The 19,951-nt window shown below is 51.5% G+C and overlaps 1 protein-coding gene and 1 long non-coding RNA gene across 5 annotated transcripts in view; one reads left to right on the forward strand and one right to left on the reverse strand.

The window, feature by feature from the left end:
- CD9 (CD9 molecule) overlaps positions 1–19,603 on the reverse strand; it is a 31,394-nt gene extending 11,791 nt beyond the window's left edge. Inside the window, exons 1-2 of the mRNA XM_025461924.3 lie at positions 19,424–19,603; positions 449–551 (exon numbers count right to left, since the gene is read on the reverse strand). Of these exons, the coding sequence (XP_025317709.1) occupies positions 449–551; positions 19,424–19,489 (169 nt within the window). The 5' untranslated portion in view covers positions 19,490–19,603. The remainder of the gene's footprint in view (positions 1–448; positions 552–19,423) is intronic.
- LOC112669076 (uncharacterized) overlaps positions 18,018–19,951 on the forward strand; it is a 50,907-nt gene continuing 48,973 nt past the window's right edge. For all 4 annotated transcript variants that reach the window (XR_007406352.1, XR_007406353.1, XR_007406350.1 and 1 more), the window contains exon 1: positions 18,018–18,119. This is a non-coding gene — a long non-coding RNA (uncharacterized LOC112669076). The remainder of the gene's footprint in view (positions 18,120–19,951) is intronic.

The raw sequence follows: 19,951 nt of genomic DNA on the forward strand, positions 1-19,951 counted from the left end.
TTATCCAGGAGGCAGGTGTTTTGGGTCTCAGCACCCCTATCTGCACAGTGGGGAGGTTTTGCCTCTCCTAGTCCTGGCACTCTGGATCCCCAGGACAAACTTTTTTGAATTAAGGAAAACGAGCAAGTTTAAGAAGACTATATACATTAAGACAGAGTCAGGGACAAGCACAGAGGTTCTTAAACCCTCAAGAGTGGCAGCAACTTTGGCAGAGCCAACTTCCTATTGGGGGGACGGTCAGAATGCCAGACTTAGTCAGCATGATAAAAGAAACCACATCAGTCAAATGCAAATTCCTGGGCGCGACTACACAAAGCAAAGCTTGAAAGGGACATGACAGGCCAATGTGGCCAGAGCAAAAGTCTTTCCCAAGGCCAATCCCTGGATCAATACAGAATGTCTACAGTTAGAGGAAGTACCAAGTACCCCCACCCCCCAACCACCTCACCTGTGTAGAAGCTAGAAGGCTGGGTGTCTTGCTCAAAGATGCTCTTGGTCTGAGAGTCGAACCGGAGCCATAGTCCAACGGCAAGGACTGCAATCCCAGCAAGCTGTAAGACAGACCAGACGTGGGCATTAGTCCTGGCTGCCAGGGGGAGCACAGTGCCACAGCACGGGAGGGGAGACTTGCAAAGGGCTCTGGGACCACCCTTGGCCTCTGCCTCTGTCTCTCGCTGTCCACTTCTGTACAAGCGATCCCTGTACACATCCAGACACCACACGTCTGAGTGATCCCCCAATCTTCCAAAAATTCCATTTCGTAGGTGGGCAAGTTGATACTAGACCCTAGGGCAGACTTGGCCGCTAAGGAACAGAACCAATGGGACAAATCCTGGCCCGGCATTGTTGATCTAGGAGCCTGTGCAGGCAGACCCCTACCGAGTTGTCCTCCACCCCTACTGCCTCTCACTGGGACCAGGACTTGCTTGAGGTGGACTCAGGCTGCAGTGCACGTGTGACTCACACGTGGGACAAGTGAGTGAGAGAGTGGCTCTGGGACCCCCCTTCTTGCCAGAGGCACCATATGTCAGAGCACTGCTCCTCAGGGGGCCTGGTCCTCTGCCCTGGGAGCTGGGACAGCCCATGGGGTGGCTAGGTCTCTCTCTAATTGTTTGCTCCTTTCGTTTTGCTGGGGGCTTGGCGGTGGGTGTAGTGTGTCAGGTGGAGGTAGCGACTGTGGCGACAGGGCCTCTGTTTATAGTAGGGTCAAATCCTTGCTCACACCTCCAGCGATGCGATTCCACAGCCAGGCTCTGGAATTCCTGGCTCAGAGTTCCACTGCCTCAGTTTTCCAATCTGTACAACAGGAATGGTGAGATGCGGCCTTCCTTGCTTTTTAAGTATGGCTCAAAATAAAGGAGGTGATGTGAGAAGTATTTCTGAAGGAGGTACCAAGTGGGCATTGTGAGAATAACTTGATCAGCCCTCAGGTCACCAGTGTCACTCTCCTCCCCACGGAGGACAGTCATTCACTATCTCCCGAGACCTCTTAGCTCCCATCTGGTGGAAGGCAACACCAAACGTCCGGTAAGAAGTATGTGACACCAGATGCCTCGTTTCTACACAGTGAGGAAAGGAAAAACTCCTAGATGCCAGGCTTTTCTTCTGATTCACACAAGACTTGCTGGTGAATGAGGGTCTCCTGGCCTCATCAAAGACAGCAGACATGGCCCTTTAGGGGAGAAGTAGGGTCTCTCTCTCATTTCTAGCCTGGGTACCCAGTTCGGACTGTGTGTTTGAGACTTGGGAGTGCCACCTTTGGGCCCAGTTGGGCCCATATGTGGGACATCCCCGTATGCTGAGTTCAGGACAAGCCCGCATTAAGTGAGACTTGACAGTGGTAGGCAGGCCCTGCCTAGCTCCCCTGGGGTCCTGGAGAGTTAACAGAAAAAGGCAATACTTTCTCCTCTCCCTACACCATATGGAAGCCCAGTGAGACCCCTGGGCAAGGAGACTGTGGCCGCTGGCCTCATTGTGGATGTGATGGTGTTAACCTGAGAATACCGTAGGCAGGGGCTTCACGTGCACTGGAGGGAGGTCTCAGTTTCAGTCAGCACTTGGCCACAAACCTTGTCCTTGGTCCTCCCTCCTGCCCTCATCTTGCTGAGAATACCTGGGGCCTAAGAGAGGCCTCTAGCTCTATGCTTTCTTAGTTAGACTCAATCATTTCTCTCTGGGAATGATTCCATGGATAACAATGGGGTACCCAAATAAAACCCACCATGGTTTGGCCTCTTCCATTTTATAATTTTAAGGAGCCTAGGCCAATGTGTAGAAGTCCAGCCAATTATCTGGTCTAGGCAAGGTGGTGGCAAGCAGAACATTGTGCTGGAGAACTGGAATCAGAAGAAAGACTTCAGGTCTCCCTTGGGGTGGGGAGGTCCCACACGTTTGGATCCCACCCAAAACCTAGCATCATCTTAGCATCAAAGCCACAGAACTTCACTAAAATGAAGAAGCAGCAGCTGGCTCTGGAGAAATGGAAAAAGCAGTCATTGACCTCAGTTTCTTATGCCTATAAACTCACCAAAGGGAGGTGGGGGAGGAAGGATCAAGACACCAAAGTAGAAGGCTCGGGCAGGCCGGGGAGCACATGGCTTACAAAAATCAGAGCGAGCCCTGCTGCCTTTCTGGATTGAATTACTGAGTTAATTGGCCTGAGAGGAAGATACGTAAGTCATGAGCTGCCCTATTTTTTTTCTAACACTATTGGAGAAATTGCATCGGTTGGCTGGGTCTCCATGGATGGCCCGGGGTCACAGGGCCACACAGAACTGGCACCACCTAATAATGGCTCATGGTTGTACAGGGGGCACTATCTATCCTCCAAGAATTCGCTTTTTGGTGTGGCATGGAGGGGTGCCCAGCCCACCCCCACCTGGCTCTCACCCCTAGGAACTTGGAATACCGGGAGAAAATAAATGACAAGAACCAGAGAGAGCCATAACTCTGGAAAAAGGGGCACTGAGTCCATTACGAAGGGACTCCATAAAACAAGAAAACAGGGGTCTGGAAGGCCAAGAGGGTACCGGTTTCCTCCCAGGTTAATGAGCTGACATGTGGCCAGAACACTGGCCTGTACAGTTACCACAGCTGCCATCTTGCTCGTGCAACAATGCAGGGATCTGAGCAGGTCTGATGGAGCAGGTCTGTTGGCCAACTCTAGCTCACTCCTCCCCCACCCCCGAAAAAGAGTGATCTGCTCAAGACCACAACCTGTGTGGTGGGGATGGAAGTGCAAAGTCCAGAGCCTCTATTCCCCGCCTGAGGCACGATGGAGTCTATCTGGTGACCTCCTTTCCCAAAGGAAGCCAAAGAGAAAATCTTGGTTTTGCTGAGAAAAGCTCCTTTGCCTTCAGGCCAAAAATGGTGTCCTATCCATCCGACAGAGTGCAGAGAAAAAGGATAGCTACCCCTCATTGTTCTATTGGGAATTCTTAAATTCTTCACATGTGTTGGTTTTTTTCTTAGAAGATAACCATGAGAAAAACCTAAATTGAGCACATTCTACAAAATACTTGGCCAGCACTTCTCAGAACTGCTAAGGTCATCTCTGAGACACCAGGGAAGACAAGTGTCCCAGATCAGCGATGAAGACATAGTAATTGTCACATGGGTCTCGTGGATGGGACCCTGGCACAGAAAGAGGACCTGACTGATAAACAAGTGAGAGCCGAATGAGCCTAGTTAACAGTAATGTACCACGTTGGTTTCTTAGTCATGACACATGGAGTGCGGTAGTAGAGGTATTAACCATAGGGGGAATGGTGGGGGATAAAGAGGCTCTCTATACTCTCTTTGCAACTTTTCTGTAGATCTGAAACTGTTCTAAAACTAAGAATATTTACATATACATACGTGTATGTGTGTGTGTGTGTGTGTGTGTGTATTTGGGACTTCTCCGAAGCTTCCAGGTCTTTCTATCCAAAATTCCAAACAGAAACTTTCTCTTCCTCTAGGCTTACTGCTCCTGGCTGCTGAATGTTCTGATACCTGCACCTTAGCTGGTGGCTTACAGCCTCCAGGTCCCCAGAAAGTAGTCACCGTATGACACACCAAGCCTGCCTCCCGCCCTCCATGTGGGAGCGCAGCCATTGCCCAAGAGTCTTACGTGGCTTAGGTCAGTCACTCAGTTTTAAGTTTTAAGGCATTAACTGTGTCTTCAGGTTTCCTGAGGTCTCAGCAGCATGACTCTGCTGAACCCTGACCCCACATCTTCCTCAGCTGCCCCTTAGATGGTATCACTCAGGTTCCCAAATAAGTCTCATGTGTTCTCACCTCTGCTCACGCCAGCCCTCCCTCCTGGAAGACAGTCTTGGCCACCTAGGCCTGCTGCTTCCCCATCAAGATGTCCTCAGTCTCCCCCTAAGGGAACACAATCCCATGAGCTTTGAAGGTGTTCTCTCCAGTGCCCTTCCCTCTCATAGGTGTGCTGGGGTCAGGTCTCACTAGAGCACAAGCTCCTTCAGTGCCTGGCTGCTTCTCAGTCCTTCTAGTCCCCTGCTCTATCCACATCTCGGTCACGATAGTGAGTAATGATAAATCGGTGAACAAAGCATCAATCAATCAATCAACAAATATTTATCCAATAAATGAGAGGATTACTTCAATGGGACAGAATCTCAAACTCCCACGAAAATCCTCTCTCTCTCTCTCTCCGGTCCTCTTTACTTCAACAAGCCTCCTCTCCCATCTGGCTTTTCATTCAGATCCAACTTCTACTGTCTCACCACCATAGGCAGAAACTGCCAAGAACAGTAACTTGTCCAGAGAAAATGCTGAGAAAGACCCATGAGGGCATGTGATGAATACTGCAGTGAGACTGAGGACAAATCCATGTGAAGTCTTTTGAAAATGAGAGTTTATGAAAAAGCCATGAGTCACTGTCCTTGCGCCACAAAAAAAATCCAGTTTGACACTCCCATCTTTGCTGAGCGCACAGGTAACCCAGTCCCCCACGGCTTATGCCAGTTTCAGGGAACATGAACACCTGGCAGGGCCCCCACTTGGGCCCTGGTCATCTCCTCGGCCACCACCGAAAGCATGACTTGCTAAGGGCACCCACGCCAAGATGAACACTCCAGTGAGTCACACCATAAACCTGACTGGAGGGCTAGGCCCAGAAATCTTTTTTTTTTTTTTTTCTTCAGGCCCAGAAATCTTACACTAAAACACACCTGGAGTTATGGGAAATGTCTTTTAATCCCAAAGGAGGATTGAAAACAAATCAAAACGTAATGCCACTTAGGGGCACCTGGTTGCTCTGGACCCTATGCCAAGTTTGCAAAACTAGTTCTAGTTAGAAACTGAGGAAGTATTTACATATATTCAGCTCCACTATCGGAAACGCTTGAACAAAACCTGCACAAAGATATGACAATAAGGAACAGTGCGTGTGTGTACGTGTGTGCGCACGTGCAGGTAGCACTGCATCCCACCCCTCAGGTGGAAAGGGCCCTGTTTGCCTTGGACAGATCCCACTTCAAAGAAAAAATCTTCTCATGGCAAACAAACTGGGTGGTCTTGGCGAGGCCCCCTCTTTCCTTCTGTAATATGACCTGACTGGTCAAACTTTCTTTCAAGGACAAAATACTCATTATGATTTCTCTAACCAACTGCCTTAGGAAGCCCAGAAGAGGCAGAGTGGATCATTCTCCACACCTGGTTTCTGAGGCTGGCCTCAGACTTTCAGTAGTCACACCTGCACTTTGGTGGGGTTGGAGGTAGGCAGCAGTAGGACAACAGGGGCAGGGGAAGGAGGGGTACTTGCTCTCCTGCTTCCTTTTCATTGTCCCTCTGGAAAACAATGCCCGTTTTTGTTACTTTGGTGAACCTGTGCTCAAGGAGATGCTACAACATTCTTCCGGAAGGGGCAGGTGGCATTACAGAAAGAATGACAGAGCAAGGAGTAGGAGGCCCTGGCTCTGCCACCTGTGCCACTCAGGGCCTGGTCTACATGCGGTGGGTGTCGGAGTCCCCGGAGGGAATTCTATATGTGTGCATCTGTCTCAGTCCCCCATCCTGCCAGGAGAGTCTCTGGCACACTTCTGCCGAGAAGTCCTGGATTAGTGGCAGGCAGTGGACTCTGGATCTAACTCTGGTCTGCCACCTAGGTGCTGTTTGACACTAAGCACTTTCCTTGGCTTCCCCGAACCAGGGTTGAAAGGGGAGGATTAAATGAGGTAATGCATGTACAGCCCTCTGAAAACCACGATGTGGCATAGCCAGCCAGATTCTGTAAGGAAAAGGACAACAATAAACCTTGAGAAAGACAAAAGACGACAGAAGGGCGATTCCTGGCACTTGGTGGCTGTCTGTTGTGTCCCTTTAAGATCTGAGGAGGTGGCTGGGCAGGAGGGAGCAGGGCAATTTAAGGACACAGGTTCTGGTTTCTGTGGGTCTGTGAGAGTGCCCTGTAGTGGAGGGACGATGGATAAATTTACCTTCCCCACACCCATACATGCCTCCCAGAGCTCTGCTAGGATGAGGCAGGAATGGTAATTTGAATTACCTCCACGGGAAGGAGGTATTCATGGAGCAGACCAGAGAGGAAGGGGATTTTACCTCTTTACTTCCTTCAGAAAGATATGCCAGAAAATAAGTCTTCAGAAGGATATTTTAAGTTTTTTAAGATTTTATTTATTTATTTGACAGAGAGAGAGAGAGAGAGAGAGCGAGTACACAAACAGGGGAACAGTGGGCAGAGAGAAAGGGAGTAGCAGATTCCCCCTTCAGCAGGAAGCCAGATGCGGGGCTCGATCCCAGAACCCTGGGATCATGACCTGAGCCGAAGGCAAAAGCTTCACTGATGGAACCACCCAGAAGTCCCTTATAAAAGATAAAAAGATAAAAATCTTTTGTAAAAGGTACCAAGCTTGGGAGACCTGTAGGCACCCAGGTGGCACCCAGAAGTCAGTAACAGACCCAATAGCAAGGATGTGAGTTTCCCCTACCAACATTTTCTGGGCCCCAAAATACCAGTCACGTTTTAAGAAAGCCTCAGAAGTGGAGATAAGGGCCTCTATGTTCACGCAGGCTTCAACATTTAAAAACAAGTCAGGCCACCCAGACCTGTGGGCTTGGGCCTCACCCATCTCCATGGTAACCCTGGCTCACCGCTGACTGCCAAGCCTTGGACAGGCTGATTCACTGTCAGGAGGCTGGGCCAGGCACTCACTGCAAGCACAAACAGGAACCCAGTCCCTACCACCTCTTCTGATCCTCTCCTGGCACGCTCCTCTGCCACCTCCAAATGAAGGCAGACGCTGTCATCTTTGGAAGGACGAAGGCACCCATCAGTGAGCAGCGGCTAGAGTCTTCCTGCACCCAGGCCCACTGTGTGGAGACACCACAAAAGCCAAACCCTGCTCTGCTGAGCAGGAAATACTGCCATGACTTTGCTTTCACTAAGGATCACTAGTAAAATGTTACTTCCCAGCAGAATTTAAAGATATCAGCAAGGGTTTGTTATTAACTTTAGTTTTATTAGAGGCAAGTAGAAAAACCCCAGAGGAGACCGACAGTCCTGGAGACTAAGTCTCTCCAGGAGTAGGATCATCCTAGAAGTCATCTCAGCCCTCTTGACAGCTTCTGCTCTGAGGCTTTTACCAAGCCACCCATCTGGGGACAGTGCTCAGATCTCCAGAAGCTGGGCCACTGGGAAACTTGTTTCTAGACCAGCAGATCACACCATGTGGTCCCGGGCCAGCTGCTGCAGTAGCACCTGAGAATTCATTGGACATAAAAATTTACAATCCCTGTCCTAGACTTAACTGAACTAGGAACAGGTGGGGTGCGGCCCAGCAATCCTCCCCAGATGATTCTAATGCCTGCTCACGTTTTGAGAACCAATGCTCTAGGCCTTGATGTAAACACTGAACTATCGAGAAGGCATAGAGAACCTTTCTCTGGTGGGGAGTTCTGAACCCAGAGGCTAGCTTTCTAAACGCCAGGGCTAAAGGGCAGGAAGCCATGGAGGGAGGGTGGGGTGGGGGTAGCGATCTGGCTGGGCTCAGCTCCCACAGGGAAGAATTTCTCCATTCCAATTTACACCGCAATTTACAGTGTGGTCTCAGCAGTCCCCCCTGGTGCTGTAGAGCCACAGGACCACCCCCAGACTGCTACAAAAGGACAGCTAAGGGGGAAGATACAGGACAGGTCCACGGAAGGAAGCAACAGGTATGAAAGAGATCACGGCTGGACAACTCCAAGTTGAACCCTGTCAGCCTGGGAAGGCATAGTAGACGGGTCAAGTTAGAACCTGTGTTTGGCTTCCAAGTAAGGTTTCGCACAGGCTCAGCCCTGTGAACTCTCCTCCCCAAGAAGCCCAAATGCCTTCCACAGCCTCTGCAGCAGGGAACTCTTGGTAAAAACTTCCTCCAGATTTCTGCAACCTGCGTTTTCTCTAGGCTGGGCTGCCATTATGTACAAGCGGATTCTTCTCCTCAGCCAACCCTAAATTTTAGGGGGAAGAATTTTTTTAAAAGAATACATGCAGAGGCTGATGGGTAATGGCATTGTAGGTGAGTGTTGGGTTGACCTCTGGCAGGCTTTTCTGTCCGTGAGCAACTCCTTCAGAGGCTAGAGAAAGGATAATCAATAATGTAATCCCAGGAGCTGTTGTTCCCCATGAGAATCAATCCATGCATGTCCCACATTACAGGAAGTGACTGGCCTACACCATCTCATTTAATCCCCTCGTCACCTTTATTTTATAGATGAAACAGGTTCCAGGAGGTTAAGTAACAACTCTCTCAGAAAGACACAGCCAGCAAGAGGCAGCGCTCACACTGAGTCAGACCACATAAGACATCTCAGAGCTACTATCCCTCCTGACACTGTGCTCCCTCCCTGCCCAGCTGGTGAATGGGAAGACTGGAAACCCCTGAGAACTTTCCTTGGGGCATAAGAAGGGCCTCTGGACGTGCTGAATTTGGCAAGATGCTCTGCCTGAAACCTTAACCTGCCTGCTGCAGTGATGTGATTCTAGACCCAGGGCACTAGCTCCAGTCTAGGGGAAGGCGAAGGGGGATGGAGCACACTGCCACTCACTTCTCCTTGGGGTTCCTTCTCTCTCCTTCCCCTCCCCCTCTGTTGAGGGTGGGAGAGGTGGTGGTTTCAAGCCCCCCCATCACCAGGTAACAGGGAAAATGCTCCCTTCAGGGACAGCTCTGCCTTCTTTTTTCCTTCCTGCACAGTGTCTACACAGAAGCCACGGTGACTTGGGCTCAGCCCCACTCGAGGTATCAAGAAAGTTCTTGATCTACCTCTTTTTGGGAAGCATGGACAGTGAACAGGAGAGGTGTTGAGGCCACCCTTCCTGGTTTAGAGGCAGAGATTTCTTCTCCCATGGCTACTGTTAAACTCCCAGTTCAACTCCACGAAGGGGAGGCCTCTGCCAAATGGCACCAAGGCTGGGGCCACATGCAGCTAAGGGCAAAGCTGGTCCCCCTCCTCACCCACCTCTCCCACACAGCAGGAATCTCTGAAATGGGCATTTTGTGGACAGGTGGAAAGATGAGTTCTCTAATTCACCTTCTGAAAGGGATGGAGCTTCATGGTAACATTTCAGCCAGGAACAATCCTGTGTGATGCAACGGAAGCAAGGAGACATGGGGGAATGTGAGTGTTTAGGACACTTCAATCCCTGAAATGTTCTGAGAGGCAGTAGTAACAGTAACTAACAGCCATAACCGCCGAAAGGAACGTCTGAGCTCTTGCTCTGAGCCAGGCACTGTGATATGCTTGATATTAAATATGCCATCATTGGGGCACCTGGGGGGCTCAGTCAGTTAAGCCTCTGCCTTAGGCTCAGGTCATGATCTCAGGGTCCTGGGATTGAACCCGGCACTGGGATCCCTGCTCAGTGGGGAGCCTGCTTCCCCACCCCACATGCTCTCTTTCTCATAAATAATCTTAAAAAATGCCATAATTTTTAACAACCCAATGACTTCGGTGGTATTACCTTCACTGATCAGATAAGGAAAGTGAGGCATAAGCAGAGTCAACATTTGCTGCCTCCCCCAGGAATCTGCATTTAGGACAAGTCAACTCCTCCCATCCCCAACCACCACCTGGGTCATCATAAAGCGCCCTGCCACCATGTGCTGCTCTTCTACCATACGTCAGGGTGGACCCTCCAGGAGGTCAACAGCAAACCCAACCATCCCTGAGAAGCCAGGCCCCTGGGCAGGCACACTTCTGCCTCCTGCGACCACTTACTGCCCTCAATACTGAGAAAATGATGACACCTATCCCATCCCCTATACAATTCAATATTAAAAAAAAATCAGAATCATAAAATAAATATGAAGAAGTTAAAAAAAGTGCTGGTCTTTCCCATGAAGCTTGGGCATACCTGCATTGCTAATGTCCTGAGCACCTGCTTAGGTTGCCTGCTGACCTTGCAGAGATTCACTTTCTGGGGATTCTGTGTACTTTGGGGGGGGGGGTGTCGGGGGAGGGGCTCCAGGGTGGAGGGGTTCAACAGCTATAGCATATGAGTGCCATCAGTTTGCTAAGCGTGGCTCTTTGGGGCCAACATGTATTCCAGCCTGGCCTCAGGCTGGTGTACGGCTAAGAGGGGAACCTGCTCTATAGGAGCAACAGTGGGATTTCCCAGGGAGAAGAGGAATATGAGGGAGCTAGATTTCTTTTTTTTTTTTTTTTGAGCTAGATTTCTATGGTAAGGTCCTGCTGCCCCTTCTGAATCTAAGAGGGCTGGCTGAACTGAAATAGTTATGATCATCTCTTGAAATAGTTATGATCATCCCAGTTGGAGATGAGGAAATGGTCTCAGAGAGGTAAAATAACTTACCCAAGGTCACAGAGCAGGTATGGAGCAACTTAGCCATCAGCTCTCTCCTTCTGTCACATGCATAGCACTGGCCACACAGAGGTCAGTTATTTGACTGCCTGTCACATTCTTGGTGGAAGGGAGCTAGCGAGGTCCCCTCTCTGGGGTGTGGCAAGGGATGAAGGGCCTTGTAAGCTTTTTTTCAGCACACCTTTATGGTAATGAGGCCGCGACCTGGTCTGAACAAGTTCAAGAGTTGAGAAATCCTCCCTTCCAAAGACAAAGTCAGCATCATTTAAAAACCAGAGCCCTGGGATCCCTGGGTGGCGCAGCGGTTTGGCGCCTGCCTTTGGCCCAGGGCGCGATCCTGAAGACCCGGGATCGAATCCCACGTCGGGCTCCCGGTGCATGGAGCCTGCTTCTCCCTCTGCCTGTGTCTCTGCCTCTCTCTCTCTCTGTGTGACTATCATAAATAAATAAAAATTTAAAAAAAAAAAAAAAAAAAACACCAGAGCCCTTATTCTGACCAAGAGAGGAGAAAAGTTTTAGCTAATATGGTATGTTAGAATTAAGTAGTTTGGGGATGAAGGATCCAGAGGGAGGGCCTCTGCCCAAGATAACCTCTTTCTAAACAAGAAAACTCATTGCAAGTTTCCATGGCCTGCTTGCCAGACATGGAGCACACATCAGCCAGCCCATAAATCTGTTTTCTGCTGAAAACAGGCATTTTGATCTTAACCAAAATCATCTGATGTGGGGGATTGTTTTGGGGATGTTTTCCTTTAAATTCCAGAATACCACACATTTGTTTTCCATTGTGTATGCCTAAGATGCCTGGCGATTACAAACACACACACACACACATACACACACACATACACACACACACACGCTTTCTCTATCTCTTTTGTTTATACACTTTAGCCATGTGGACCAGCTAGCTTTCATTCCATCTGTGGGATTGGTTACCACTTGCTTGCATGGCCCTGAGTGGTGGGAGATGCCCCTTTGTTTATATCTTTTAAGCAATGCCATGTGGTGTGTGGATTGGCAGTGTTCGCAATAGGCACAGCCAGCACGGCTCAGTTCAATGGCCCTCCTTCCCCATCATGGGGTGTTCTGAGCACAAAGCCAGGGGAGGGGCAAGAGCTGAGGTCTCCCAACTGCTGTGTCCAACCTATAATCTATCGTATCCCTTTGCCATGATCTCTGTCTTCATTTCAGGTCTCTTAATTATAGCTGCCATTTGCACAAGGCGGGTTTCAACTTATATGCAGATTTTGGGGATAAATTTAGTACAGTCCTGTAAATGTGTTTTCTCTTATGATTTTCTTAATAACATTTTTATTTCTCTGGATTGCTTTATTGTAAAAATGTAGCATATAATACAGTATACAGAGTATGTGTTAATTGACAGTTTATGTTATTGGTAAGGCTTCTGGTCAACAGTAGGCTATCAGTAGTTAAGTTTTTGGGAAGTCAGAAGTTATAAAGAGATTTTTGAGTGAGTGGGGATTGGTGCACTGTTCGAGGGTTAACTGTGTGCTCCTGGGCAGCCAGCACTTTGATACTTGCTATGTCCCACACCCTGCCTGCAGCATTTCACTTGTACTCTTTTTCACAATAGACCCACAAAGTAGGCAATATTTACTTCCATCTTTTAGATGGGAAGACTTGGACACAGCAGCAGCTCATCTGAGATCACGTAGCAAATAAACAGCTGAGCAAGAACTTGAACCCCGGACAGTATGATTGCAAAGCCCAGTTTCTCTCTGCTAAACTGTCTTTTTGATCAGTGTCGTTAATTTCAGAGTCAGAATTTTGTACTTTTGTCCTGTCTCCTTCCCGGCCATATCTGATCTCATTTCAAAACTGTACCTTCTATTCTTAAAGGTCCCAGGAGAGCCCACCTGGAATAGCAGAGGGCTCTACCTTCTCAGGTTGGGAAGGCACCTGCAATGGCCACCTGGCCTGGAGGTGTAACCTGACCCTGGTCTCTCTCTGAGCCCGGCTGCATGACAGACAGAGTTGAGAGAGTTGAGAGAGAGACAGACAGACAGACAGAGATAGACTGAAAATGCATTTCTTCCTGCTGGCCTCTGGCCCAAGAACCTCATCCACACCCTTGCTGCGTTGGCCAGAAAGTCAGTGTGGACACAAGCACTGTTCTGGGAAACAGATTCCCCAGAGTAACTTAACATATCTTCTTCTCATCCCATCTTAGCTACTGGTGCAAGTCTGGCTGCCCAATGGCCACCGTCCTCGTGTCCCCTGTAGGAATGGCCCCAAGGGGAAGGCCAGAACCTCTGCCCTTTCCCCATAGCACCATCCTGCCAGTGAAGGGCATGACCATAAGCCTGTGTTAGAGCCCCGGCTATGGAGTCCTGGGAGCCACCTGCCCCCAGAGGATAATGCCAGCTTCTCATACTAACAGGTGGGCCCTCCTCAGCACTAGGAGAGGAGCTAATTTGTTTGAAATAAGCTTTCTAGGTCTCTTAGGGATTATCTGTCTTAGGGAGTCAGAGCTAGAATATGGTGGGAGTGGGGAAAGTAGGACCAGAAGATGGCCTGAGAGGTGTTCACTGGAGCCTGGAATACACACTGAACATAATAGTAACATGATTAAGCTTTGAAGGCTGACTTTCCTAACAGAGCCAGCAAAAGTCACTGTTTCAGCATCCCTGTACAATGCCCGGCATGTGGACTGAACAAGAAGGACCTTTAAAACCCAGATTTCTGGGGTACCTGGGTGGCTTAGTCTGTTAAGAGGCCTGCATCCGGCTCCCAGTAGGGAGCCTGCTTATCCCTCCCAGAGCTCTCTCACTGGCTCTCCCTCTCTCTCAAATAAATAAATTCAGATCTTCAAAAACAAAAACCAAAAAACCCAGATATCTGATTTTTCTCCAAATCAATAGTCCTCATACCTCTCTACCCAGGGATCTTTGCTAGGATCAAATGAATCCAGGCCCCTCTCCATCAGAGGGCTTCACCTACCCTTGCTACTCAATCAAACTGAATATCATCTCCTCAGGAGCCCAAATCCCTAAACAATCCACACCTCCCCCCTCCCTTTCTAAAGTTCTCAAGGGGAAGGCCAGGAGAGGTTGGCTGATTTTAGCCTCTATTTGGTAGGGAAAGAGGCGGAGGGAAAGTCAGAACTCAGTTCTTCCTAAACAAAAACAAATCACCCAAGCTATGGGAAAACCCTAACCCAAGAAGCAAAACTTAGCTAGAAGCTCATAAAGTCAGATTCTTCATGTGGACTGGAAATACAGAACACTCATTAAATTAATCGAGAGTCAAAGCCACTCCTTGGGCAATGATTAAGCTGAGAGTCAGAGCAAGTATGGGTGGGGAGGCTAGCTCTCCAGGCTAGGCTGCTCTTGATCATCAGGGAACTTAGCTTTTCTCAAATCACCCCCAGTCTCTGGGTAGTGGCGAGGCAACCCACTGCTCATGGCTGAAACATGGGATTCAGAACAGAGAAGAGGCTGCCTGGAGACCAAGAGAGAAAAACTAATATGAGGTGTTCATTGGCCTTCAGAAAAAAGCCAAAAAAAAAAAAAAAAAAGGCATATCATTTTTCTGGAGGCAGGTCTTACTGATTTTGTAGAATTCCCTTAAAAAGTAAGTTAAGGTCCATGAGTCTAGGACGATGGCACACAGTACTTAAAAACCTATTCAGAACTAAGTACTTTTTCGGGGTGGTGGAGGTGGTTGGGGCAGTAGAGGAGGGGAGCTGGAATTACCGGATAGATGTAATTATTATAAAATTATCTCATCTGGAGACAGGATACTGCTTTCCACAGCTGCATGCCATCACTTGATGGAAAATGAAAATGTCCCGGGACCAGCATTACTTTTTCCACAGAATGCAACAGGCAAGTGATCTGCAGTCAGACTTCAAAACCATAAATTAAAAAAAAAAAAAAAAAAGTATTGTTGAGATTAGCCCTTCTGGTCTCCTGATTTCCATCTGTCCGTTGCAGAGGACATTTCCGAGGAGTTGAGAACATGGGGCCAACAGGCTCTTACCCAGAGTTTCAAAACCCTGGAACAAGGAAGTATGGAAGAGATGGAAAAGACTGCTTCTGCACCTCTGTGGTGGAAAAGACCTGCGGGGGGGGAGGGGGGGGGGCAACAGCAGTCCCACTGACCCCCCCCCACCTGGAGAGTGGGGAACGCAGAACAAAAGCACACACCTCCTCAAACATCACTCTTTTCCTGGCTGAACGGACACAGGTCTGTTGAGAATCCTCCTTGTCTACCAACGGGACAACAGGCCACAGAAGTCACGATAACCCATGGCCTCAGGTCCCTTATCCTGACCCACAGCCAGGTGCACCCATACCCAGGAAAGAACAGTTAAGGCTCCTGTTTTCTAGAAGAAAAGGTGCTTTTGCAGGTTCATAGTGTAACTATGAAATTCCAAACGGTGCGACCCAAAGCCACACCTCCTTATAAAATTGAATCGTACCGGAAAACAAACACACAAGTCAAACATGGGACACACAGCTCTGTGTCTAACAGAGAAGATTCACATCTAATACAGAAGGGTGTGCGGAGGCCGACTGAGGTCTGAAGCCACAGACCGACTCATTTAGCTGAGTTGGGTGCTCTGGCAAGGAAGGCCCTCCGTGGGGCTGCTTACTAAAGTGGTTCAAATGCCAGGGCCTCTTCCTTTGAGTACAGAAGAGTAAGGTCCAGAATGGTGCCATGGGCCACTCTGAAAGGAAAGGGGTAGAGTGAGGAACCCCACTCCCCACAAAATCAGGAGTCAGAGCTTTGTTGTTGACAACCATTACAGAACAAAGTGAGGGGCAAGCCATCAAGATTCTGGGGAGGGGAGCAGTCCTATTTTCCTTAGCAGATGTAGACACCTGGCCTCGCCTCACCCCACCTGTCCCCAGACCTGCCGGCCTCAGTACAAACACGGCCAGCTTTACCAGGGCTCCTGCTGTCTGTGTGCTAAAGGTGGAGAGCCATTTTAGGCAACAGTCCCAACTGCTGGCTCAGCCCAACCACCAAGGCCAAGAGCTTCTGGAGAAAGCAGCCCCTGCCACTTCCCTGGGGACATCCTCTGCCCTGACCCCAGAGCCTGAGGTCTTGGGGTCTCTCTGCGCTGTGGCTTATTTTCATAAGTGGGGCTGCCCCACTGTCAAAACATGGTACCACACATAAAATGGAGAGGGTGTCCTGAAGTGGGAATCCCGGAGGTAGGGTGGGGATCATGAGGCTGGCAGCGATTCAGGAAGAGGAGCAAAGGAAGGGGTAGGAGGATGTGTGTGGAGTGTGGATTCCTGCCTACATCCCTGGTTTCAATTTCTACCCTCCTCTGGGAAGTGCTCCCACCCTCCCCACTGCCTAAATGTACTTCCAGCTGTGGAGTAACATCGGCCACAGCTGGAAGTTTATGGTGTCTGGGGCGAGGCTACTGTGCCAAGGGCATCACACACACTCTGTCATTTAACCCACAGCAGCTCCATGGGGTAGACACCAGCTCCAGCCTGGTGATGGGGAGGCTGCATCCAGAGCAGCCCCACCCAGGGCGACAGAGGGAAATGTGAAGTTCACAGGAGAGAGACCAAGAATCAGGCCCCGGAGGTAAAGGCCCAATGATGCCAGGCTCTGAGGACAAGTCTTGGTAACAACCCCTGTGCATTCCCATCTCCTGACTCAGATTTTGGATTGTGTGGCAAAGTCCCGAAAGGGACGGTTTGCGACCATTTGTTTCAACCCGTTGGTTTTACAGATCAGCAAACTGAGGTCTGGAGCACACAAACCACCTCCCCAAGGTGTTCAAGTGACAAGAGGACAGAGGTAGACCAATACTCAGGTTCTTGTCCAGATTTCCACTGTGTTTTTTGGGAGCGGGGGCGTGGGCAGTGGAGTAGGTAGGGCAGTCTAGAAGAAAATACAGAAACAACGGAGAGCCAGGAAGTTAGAGTTGTGGGGATGTTGGATGAATAGACTGGTTGCTGGTCTGGCTGTGAGCATCAGAGGCCCTACTTGGGGAGGCCAGAGAGGGTAGGTTTAGCTGTCACCCAGGGTCCCATAGGGCTGAGGCCAGGGCTGGGGCAGAGGTATACCATCTTTCCATCCTGATCATCCCACTACCACTGAGGTAGGCTTCTTCTCTCTGGGTCCTGCTAGGCCACCCATCTCAGCATCCTTTGTTCATGAGCCACTGGCCTCACAACTCCTGTTTTTCAAGGCCCACATCAGATCCCAAATGCCAAGTGTATAAATTCCTGGTCTTGGGAGAAAAAGGTAACTGGTGCCATCATAACAATCCAACCAGGTTCCCTTTAAAGATATTTTTGAGAGCTTGTTTCTACCCAGCTGACCATGGCAGCAGGCTGGAGGGGAAGTACACTGGACTTTAAGCTAGTAAGACCTCCCTTCAAACTTCTGATGCTATCCTGCCACATGTCCCTGGATAAGTCACTTTACCTCTCTGGCGACTAGTTTCCTGGTCATCAGTACCATGGGGATAATGCTTCTAGCTCTGGCTTGTATCATGGGACTTGGAAAAGGCCTTTGCAGACTGTAAAACGCTGCACAAGTGGATCCTTATCTCCTTTATTCTATCATTTCTACAAGGACCTTGACACAGGACTACTGAACAATCGTTACTTCAGAAAAACGTAGCTTCCTTCCCCAACACCAGCCCATTACCAGGTCCCCTTGTTGATTTCATGATGGAGACCGAAGAGGGCGGGACTCAAGTGTGGTTCGGTCTCTGTGATTCTGGGCCCCTCTTTGGTTCTCCGTTTCCTCACTGTGGATACGAGGGGCGGACTGGATGATCACTAAAGTCATTCCTAATTCTGGACCCAAACATTTCCAGATTCAGTCATGTCCGTTTTAGATGACATAGCTGACCAGCAGCGCCTAGCCCAGGCAGGGGTAGCTTTGAGTATGGGTGGGGTGGTAGGCTGGAGACAATAAAAGACTGAGCAGACACCAGAGGAGCCCTGGAACTTCCCAACAGACTGTTGCCTGTGCCACAGGGCAGATGGGGGTGGAGGGTTGGGTATGAGGGCCTATGGGAGTCTGTGGTTCCTTCCCCGCCTGAAAGCCTGATGCAGCCTAGGCAGATAGATGAGGACGATGCAACAGACTGGTGGGTGAGATTGTGCTGGGGAGGAGAGAGGAAGAAGACTCCCCAAAGGACAGGGGTGGGGTGGGGCTTATCCGCCTTCTCACATTCTTTTCTGGTGCCAGAGGTTGGTGAGGGGAGGAAGCCAAGCCTGGGAGTGAGCTGGCTGGCTGGCTGCTTGTGGGAACACCAGGAGGAAAGAATGCCCACCGCTGAGGCAAGGTAGGGGTGGGTGGGTTCCTTAAAACAGGCCAAGTGTTGGGCAGGGGCACGTCTATGTGCCATCCTCACTAGAACACGTGTTGTGTATGGTGACTCTTGCAAGGGCAGGTCAGTCTCTTACTGGCAGCTCCTGAGAGAGAATTAAAATCTCAAGAGGTTTGCTCCGAGGTTCCTGGGGACCCCAGTGACCAGCGCCAGGGGAGCAAGTACCGTATAGTTTTTGTTACAAGGCTCTGGTGGCATGCCCGTTTCTAGAGCCATCTCCCTGGTGGCATAGGGGCTGGGCTACCATTCCAAACTCCCTGACTGCAGAGGAACAAACACTGTCCATCTGTGTGCAGGGGATGTGGCCCTCAGACTCAGGACACACAGGTCCCCTGTTCCTTGCTTCTTTCTGTCTCAGGGTGGTCTCTTAATCCCCCCAAGAGAAGGCGCCGAGGGGGCATCCCCTTTGGCACTGCCTCCATCAGACTTTGCATTTGCAGAGAGGGGTGAGCACGGCCAGCAGTGGGAGTCGGGCAGCTCCCGGCCTGGCCTGGCGTCCTCTCCGGGGGAACCGCCACTCTCCCAGGCCGCGCCTAGCCCCTAGGTGGGCTGGCCTGGGGGTGTCCGCGAGGCGGGAGGGCCCGGGCTGCCAGGGGGCCGAGGGCACCTGATCTTCCCCCCGGAAATGGAGAAACACAGGACTGAAAGCGCCAACGGGCAGCTGCCTCGCCTCTCCCCAACTCTGAGCTCTCTCCGCTTCAGATACTTATCGCCTTTGGGGGAAAAAAAAAAAAATCCAGACAAGCTAGTCTTTCAGGTAGTTTCGAGGGAGTTCCGACTTTCCCACGGCGGCTCAGAACCCGGCCTGCAAGCACCTCCTCGACCGTCGAGGGGGTCCCCGACTCTCACTCAGGTCGGGGTCCCAGGCCTCGGTCCTGCAGACGTGCCATCAGCTCTGGGCTGAACCCTCCCCGCCAGCGCCCGCATCGCCCCCTCGCGGGACCCCACCAGGTCTCGAGCCGTCCTGCCCCCCCCGCCCCGAGGGGCTCCGCTTCTCCCGCCGCCTTCCCCCGCCTGCACTCGGAGGGGCTGGGAGGCGAGGGGCAGCCGCGGGCCGCAGCGCAGAGCCTCAGCGAGACGGGGTCCGCGCCCCCCCCCGCCCCGCGCCCCGCCCGCCCCGCCCCGCCCGGCCCGGCCCCGGGGAGGGCGCAGCTGCGGCCGCGGCGCCCCGTGTCCCCCGCTCGGCGTCCCCCGGCGCGGCCAGGTCCCCGACGGACAGGTGGCGCCGAGGAGCGCGCGGGCCGCTCGCCCTCACTCACCCAGAAGACGAAGTTAAAGCCGAAGAGCAGGTATTTGATGCACTTGGTGCCTCCTTTGACCGGCATGGCGCGGGCGGGCTGGCTGGGCCGGGCTGGCGTGGGACCGGGACGCGGCGGACGAGCGGCACCACACTCGGGGCCGAGGCGGCGGCGGCGGCGGCTGCGGGCGGGCCTCGGGGCTGCACTTTTAAAAAGTGCCCTCCTCGCTGCGCGCGCCCGCCGCGGTGCGCATGTGCCGCGGACCCCGCCCCCGGCCGGCCCGGCCCGGCCCCACCTGCCCCGCCCCGGCCCCCAGGCCGCTCCCGCCCGGCTTCCGGGGCTCCCGACTCCCGCCCGGCCCCCCCCCGCCCCGCCGGCCCGGCCCCCCACCCCCTCCGCCCCCCCCCCCCCCGCCGGCCCGACCCCTCCTCCCAGCCGCCCCGGGATCGCTCCGGGCTCCCCTCCCCCCGCCTTCACCTAAGAGCTCTGGGGCGCCTCGCCCTTCGGTGCGGGCCTTGCGGATTCTGGGCTTCCCGCCCGAGCCCCCCA

Source organism: Canis lupus, chromosome 27 (genome assembly GCF_003254725.2).
Source record: "Canis lupus dingo isolate Sandy chromosome 27, ASM325472v2, whole genome shotgun sequence".
Classification (NCBI taxonomy): Eukaryota; Metazoa; Chordata; class Mammalia; order Carnivora; family Canidae; genus Canis; species Canis lupus.